Source organism: Crinia signifera, chromosome 4 (genome assembly GCF_055691185.1).
Source record: "Crinia signifera chromosome 4, ASM5569118v1, whole genome shotgun sequence".
NCBI lineage: Eukaryota > Metazoa > Chordata > Amphibia > Anura > Myobatrachidae > Crinia > Crinia signifera.
Window position 1 is genome coordinate 304,213,810 of NC_139220.1, and position 7,822 is coordinate 304,221,631.

The 7,822-nt window shown below is 38.4% G+C and overlaps 1 protein-coding gene across 1 annotated transcript in view; it reads right to left on the reverse strand.

The window, feature by feature from the left end:
• Window positions 1–4,305, reverse strand: part of LOC146073277 (uncharacterized) — a 67,027-nt gene extending 62,722 nt beyond the window's left edge. The window contains 1 exon segment of the mRNA XM_083180457.1: window positions 3,116–4,305. Within this exon segment, the coding sequence (XP_083036583.1) occupies window positions 3,116–4,157 (1,042 nt within the window). The 5' untranslated portion in view covers window positions 4,158–4,305.
• Between the last annotated feature and the right edge of the window lie 3,517 nt (window positions 4,306–7,822).

Below are 7,822 nucleotides of genomic sequence, written 5' to 3' on the forward strand. Positions count from 1 at the left end.
TTTCATCCCTCTGTACCTTGCCCTGTACGAGACCTCACAGGCCCAGCACTGCCTTTGATTAAAAACTCTCCCATAACGAGATCAGTGCTCAGCAGAAGCCTCTCAGCCTCTGACCTCTTGAGCAAAGTCTCATGGGATTTAGTAATCTCCCAGTAATGCACTGCACACTTCTGCAGTCAGTGTGTCTCAGATTCCGCTGCTGAGCACCATTAAGCATCAGCAGATAGGTGAAGATGCAGCACTACCCCACTAAACAAAACCTTTAGCTAAAAAGAAATTAAAAAAATAAAAATACATGCCAGCCAAAGGGGGGCCCAAGAAAGATACTGACCTCCCTGGCCATGGATCAGACTATGGAACAGGAACAAACATGTACAATCATTAGCAGCAGTAGCGCTTATTCCAATTCTACTATTCAAAAAATATTTGAGAAAGTGCAAAAAAGGACAATACAAGATCAGTATTTGATAATCTCATAGAAGCCCTAAAGGCCCCCATACACTGGGCCAATTTGTCCAAAGGACGAGTCAGACCAGTTTGTCCTTGACACCCCCGGCAGCTCCCCAGGAGGATCACATGCTCACTTGTGCCATTTTTACATGCAATAAGTGCAATTTAATGCATGCAATACTCACTACCCCTGCCGCACAGGGAGGGAGGTCGGGTGGTCGGATGGGCAGCAGGTCCGACCACCAGCTCAAGTCAGTTGCACATGGGACTGCGTATCGTACCTGAGGGGACATCAAACTGAGCTGATTTGGGCCGAATTTATGGCCCGATTCATCATAATCAGCTCAGTGTATGGGCACCTTTAGCTCTACACATACATAGACAGTTGATGGTGAGATGTGTCTGCTGTTTAAACTCATTGGATAATTTATTTGGTCTCTAATATGAGTTGTTATTACTTGTTAATTGCTGTGGTGAAACCCCATGGGAGCCGGTGACATCATAGCCCTGTAGGGTGACTGCTGCACTTGCTGAAACCTTCAGAATTGTTGCAATTTCCTGGATGATCTTAATTTCTTAAAGTAAAGACGGACTATCCTCTATATGTGATAACTTGATCTGGTCTTAATCTATTTGCAGTTATTCATCAAAGAAAGATATCTTATCAATTTATGACCCATCAATTTAAGACCCAACCCGGAAAAAACCCGGAAGTAATTGGTTACATAATGATATATTTAAGTATTTTAGTCCATTCTTTATGTATATTATGAATTTGATCTTGTTTTTAGTACATATTATTTATTATGGTTCTGTCTCCGAGTTTGTATCTATAATGTTAGTGATATTATACAAGTGAATCAAATCAATTATGCAAATGACCTAACAGGAAGTCTAGGTACAAATATGAGGACAGGCACAACACCAAGACACCTTGAAAAAGCTGACTGTGTTCAGTGAAACGCGTTGGTGTTATTCAGGAGCTGGTGACCCAAGAACTTACCTTTCACCCCGATTTGCTGATTCACCTGCTGATTCATCTGAATGGATGTCCCATTACTGAGGAGTACCTTGCTTTTTACACCTGGATACAAACCACATTCTGGTTGAGGCTGTCTAGACCTGGTAATTATCACATCCAAAACCACAGGACATTTCCTCCAGTGGTACCCAGGATTTGAAATCCATTACAGGACTTCTCCAAAGGGACTTTAAGCCCGTTTCAGTGCAGGTTTCATTTATCCATACAATTCTAACCACTATTGTGATTGCACTTGGTCCTTGAATTTGCGATATTTCAATGTTCTTAATTACAATTTTATCAATTTCATTGTGCCATTAAAATGTTTACTTATTGATTCACTTGTTATATATTTTTTTTACAAATATTTAGCGCTGCTTTATATCCTTCCTGTTGTTTTTTTATTCATTTAGGGAGCCGACTACTCCCTCAAAGCAGCAGCTCTTCATTAAGTACACTCATATTAAGCACTCCATAACTGATTTTTTTGTCAGTTTTTTTCTCTTTTGTGCATAATATGAACTGGTTTGACAAAAATAGGGCATTTTGTGTGTGGCGCTACTTACTGGCATTGTTTGAATTAGGGAATTACTATATACTGCAACTATGGTCTAATCAAAGTGGCTGTCTGAACTGGGCCGTACAATGCATACTGAGAACAAAATAAACCACAATGTATTAGAATGAACTGGAATGTACTACCTGGTGGCACACAGACAACGCACACATAGAACTGGGATGTACTACTTGGTGGGATAGAGAACTGGGATGCACTACCTGGTGACATACAGAGGAATGGTATGTTCTACTTGTTGGCATACAGGGATGTACTAGTTGGTGGTATAGAGAGAGAGAACTGGAATGCACTATCTGGTTGCATACAGAGAACTTAGATGTTCTACTTGTTTGTATAAAAAGAACTGGGATGCACTACCTGGTGATATGCAGAGAACTTGGATGCACTACCTGGTGATATGCAGAGAACTTGGATGCACTACTTGGTGGAATAGATATAATTGGGATGCACTATATGGTGGCATAAGGGGAACGTAGATGCCCTATGATTTGACACAACATGACATTGTTCCTTTGGCCACTATACTTTGGCGTACTGTGCTCTGGCACCACTATAGTATGATACAATTACATAGATCTAAAATAATTGTGAAAATAATCCCAATGCTATATTTTCTGCTTTAATATATTGCAGATTTTTTATCAATTGGGTTATCCTGCATTTATGAAAACCCAATAAACGATAAACCACTTGGAATACAACAAGATAACTGCTACTCTCTCTCCTGCTTGTTGTGTACTATTATATTAGGTGTCAGTAGTAGCACCCTCTTATGCCAGGGGAATGTGACAAATTATATTTACAAACAAATAAGCATTTCAGGCAATTTTGGGGGGTTTCACCCTATACATTGTTTATTACATTACATTGGTTTATCCTCCAGTTGTTAACACAATTGATTGATAGAAAATACAAGTTTCATTCAGAAAATAAACATTTCTTCATTTTTAAACATATCAAGGTGATACAAGTTTAAGTGGCACATTTTTCGATCAGATCCCTGGAGTGACTCCTCATGTGATTTAGCAGTGTTATATTTGTAATAAAACACTTGCTGCATTCAGAACATGTAAATGGTTTCTCTCCTGTGTGATTCCTCTGATGTACAACAAGATTTGACTTTTGGATAAAACACTTGCTGCACTCAGAGCATTTATATGGTTTCTCTCCTGTGTGAATCCTCTGATGTACAACAAGTTCTGATTTTTGGATAAAACACTTGTTACACTCAGAGCATTTATATGGTTTCTCTCCTGTGTGAATCCTCTGATGTACAACAAGTTCTGATTTTTGGATAAAACACTTGTTACACTCAGAGCATTTATATGGTTTCTCTCCTGTGTGAATCTTCTGATGTCTGACAAGATGATGCTTTTTGTTAAAACACTTGCTACAGTCAGAGCATATAAATGGTTTCTCCCCTGTGTGAATCATCTGATGACAGACAAGCTGTGATATTCGTGCAAAACACTTGCTGCATTCAGAACACTTATATGGTTTCTCTCCTGTGTGAATTCTCTGATGATTAACAAGTTGTTGCTTAGTTTTAAAACACTTGCTACATTCACAACATGTAAATGGCTTTTCTCCTGTGTGATTCCTCAGATGACTCGCAAGGTGGTGCTTGTTGGTAAAACACTTGCTGCATTCATAACATGTAAATGGTTTCTCTCCTGTGTGAATCCTCTGATGTACAACAAGTTTCATCTTCTCTGTAAAACACTTGCTACATTCAGAGCATTTAAATGGCTTCTCTCCTGTGTGACTCATCTGATGTCTGACAAGTTGCTGCTTGTTAAAAAAACACATGCTGCATTCAGAACATGTAAATGGTTTCTCTCCTGTGTGAGTTCTCTGATGACTCAGAAATTGTTTATTTTCTCTATAACATTTGCTACACTCGGAACATGTAAATGGTCTTTCTCCTGTGTGACTCCTCTGATGTCTGAGAAGATGCCGCTTCCCAATAAAACACTTGCTACACTCAGGACATGTAAATGGATTCTCTCCTGTGTGAGTCCTCTGATGTATGACAAGCCAAGATTTACATGTAAAGCATTTGTCACACTCAGAGCACAGATGTGGTCTCTCTCCTGTCAGACTCATCATGTATTAGATGAGAAACAAATTAGCTGTAGAAGGTTTCTCCTATCCACAAAATAACAGTTTTATGAAACTACCAGAGGTGTCAGGAGAAATGACGTCTGTAGTTGATTTGATCAGAAATCAATGTCCATTTCCACAATGTCTTCTAAAATGTCCTGTATGACAGATAAAGATTATATTAAAAAATAAAAAAGTTACTGAAGTACATCAACTTTTACAGTTTCAGTGCTACTGTATAGAAAGAACATGATACAGGTTAAGCATCCCGTATTCAAATATGCGTTATCCAAATCATTCCGAAAACCATACATTCCAGAAAGTGAACAAAAACAGCACTACTGAGGGAATGATATATAACTGCCACTATATATGTGCAAGACAATGATTGCTTGGCATTTAAATTAAGTGGCTGAGATTGTACACAAACTTTGTTTCAGGTTTTGAAACCTTGTTTTATGCACAAATAAAATATATTTGTGTTTATTTCAAGTGTTTGATGTATATTTACAGCATAAATGCAAGATACCTCATCATTGAAATATTAAAATATTCCGAAATATGGAATAATCCATTATCCAAAATTCTCCTGGTCCCGAGCATTTTGTATAAGGTATACTCAAACTGTATTACATATATAGTTACATAGTAGATAAGGCTGAATAAAGACTTGCGTCCATCAAGTTCAACCTAGGTTTTCATAGTTTATCCCTTGTTTATATAGTATATACTGATATTTTTAAATACATATTATGATTGTTATTCGTACCCCTGGATGTTTTAACCAATAAATGTTTGTCCAACCTTATTTTAAATGTATTTATTGTGTCAGCCGACACCACCTCACCAGGAAGAGAGTTCCATAGTTTGGCTGCCCTGACAGCAAAGAAATTACTTCTTCTTAGGGAACAAAATCTTCTTTCTTCTAATCTAAACTTGTGCCCACGAGTCCTAGAGTCCTTCCTTGCAGTAAAAAGGGTGTTTGACAGTTCCTTATATTGGCCTTTTATATATTTGTACATGTTGAGCATGTCCCCCTTAAATGTCTCTTCTCTAGTGTAAACAGTCCTAATTTTCTCAATCTATCCTTATAGCTTCAATTCTCCATTCCCTTTATTAGCTTTGTTGCTCTTCCTTGGGTTTTTTCATTGTATGGTGTATTTTTTATAGTGTGGGGCCCAGAATTGTACTCCGTAATCAAGGTGTGGTCTAACCAATGCTTTGTACAGTGGCATAATTACTTTTGAGTCCCTAGTTTCCATGCCCCTTTTTATACATGCTAGAATTCTGTTTGCTTTGTTTGTTGCTATACGACATTGAGAACTACACCCGTTTGTTGTCTATTTGGACTCCTAGATCCTTTTCATGTACTGAATTTCCCAATGCCTCCACGCTTAGGTTATAACTAGCACACTGGTTTTGTCTCCCAAGGTGCATAACCTTGCATTTATCCACATTCAACCTCATCTTACACTTTTTTTCCACTCATCTAGTTTATTAAGATCATTTTGAAGTGCAGAGATATCCGCAGGTTTATATATATATATATATGTATATTGTGGTAAGATGGGTCACCTCTCACTTGAATTTCCCACATTCCCATGGGATCCTCTCTATCAAAGGGACACTAGAGCAAAATCCTGTGCAGGAGGTTTGAAATGCCAGGTATTCCTCCGAACAAGAAAATACCAACACTGTCCTCTAGGCGCTGCTCAACAAGGGTTATCTCCACAGGTTCTCAGGACAAATACCCAAAAATAAACAGAAAATAACAATAGTGTAATACTGTTAAGGTGGATTAAATACAATCCTAAATCAGTAAAGATAACATCCAATCCTTAATGGACATGGGGGGACTCGTACCCTTTCAGTTGGTCTACTTTTTTAAGGTAGACTGAAACAGCATGTAGGGGGCGGTCAAATCACCGAATGATTCCCACGTGGTCCACTTTTCACTTGTAGCATATGAAATAAAAAAGCTGGTATAGTGTAATACCGCTTTATTCACAAACAATTAAAAATACATATAGCAGGCATATGATACATAGGACTCTCACCAAATGATATTGTCCACACAGAAAATGCAGACAACAAAGGCAGAATAGTGTAACACAGGCGTCCCTGCAGCCTCCTCTGGTGTCAAGTCCCAAGTCCTTAGCCCTCTGCTCCACGGCCTGAGCAGAGGGCTAAGGACTTGGGACTTGACACCAGAGGAGGCTGCAGGGACGCCTGTGTTACACTATTCTGCCTATTGTGCAAAGTAGACCAACTGAAAGGGTACGAGTCCCCCCATGTCCATTAAGGATTGGATGTTATCTTTACTGATTTAGAATTGTATTTAATCCACCTTAACAGTATTACACTATTGTTATTTTCTGTTTATTTTTGGGTATTTGTCCTGAGAACCTGTGGAGATAACCCTTGTTGAGCAGCGCCTAGAGGACAGTGTTGGTATTTTCTTGTTCGAATTTGTGCTTTGTATGTAAGGTGAGTCATACCCTCCAACACTACCTAAGGCAGCGACCCAGCACACTGGTAATCCAGAAAAATCTCCTGTATAAAAGCCAGGTATTCCTGGTTACACTGATCTAATGACCACTGAATGTGAGGGTTTAAAACTCATCCTTCTTTTGCTCATGGCACTGATAACAAAAAGTGACCAGTGTGTAGGCTGGAGCCATATTAGTGCCAGAGACAAGTGAATTAGCTGTACAATGAAGCATATTGGATTGTGGCTGTGTTATACTGCAGCAGACTGAACAATAGCACTTGGTGCTGGAACATATCCTTAAACCTACATGTCTCATTATTATACCTGTTTGTCTAGGATTCTTTGCATGTGTGTGTTAAACGAAGTGTCGAAAAGCATTAAAAGACACTTTTTCCATAGAAACATACCGAATGTGTGCCCTAATTTCTATGACCCTGTTACTCTGGGTGTGGGGGTGTGCCACCAGTCAATAGTACTTACAAACCTGAAATCGCTGCCATAATCTCTTCTTTGACTCTGAACTATCCTGTGTTCCCCACATTCAATCTGTTTCAAAATTATTTTGCATGAATCTAAAAAAATATATCTGAAGTTTGATAAGATCCTACATAAGACACTGCTATACAGTAATCCATTGTTTATAAGCTTGGCTGTTATTAGCCAGCTCTAGTATGGTTGTTTGTAATGGAATATACAGTGTAAGATACTTTTTATAATAAATACATTATAATTACTCTGTGCAGCAGGTAAGTATATATAAAGGGGTATCTAGGTATCAGCTCCATCATAGTATATTACATATTACTCTGTGCATCAGGTTAGTATATATAAAGGGGTATCTAGGTGACAGCTCCATAATAGTATCTTACATATTACTCTGTGTATCAGGTTAGTATATATAAATGGGTATCTAGGTGGCAGCTCCATCATAGTATCTTACATATTACTCTGTGCCTCAGGTTAGTATATATAAAGGGGTATCTAGGTGACAGCTCCATCATAGTATCTTACATATTACTCTGTGCAGCAGGTTAGTATATATAAAGGGGTATCTAGGTGAAAGCTCCATCATAGTATCTTACATATTACTCTGTGTATCAGGTTAGTATATATAAAGGGGTATCTAGGTGGCAGCTCCATCATAGTATCTTACATATTACTCTGTGCCTCAGGTTAGTAT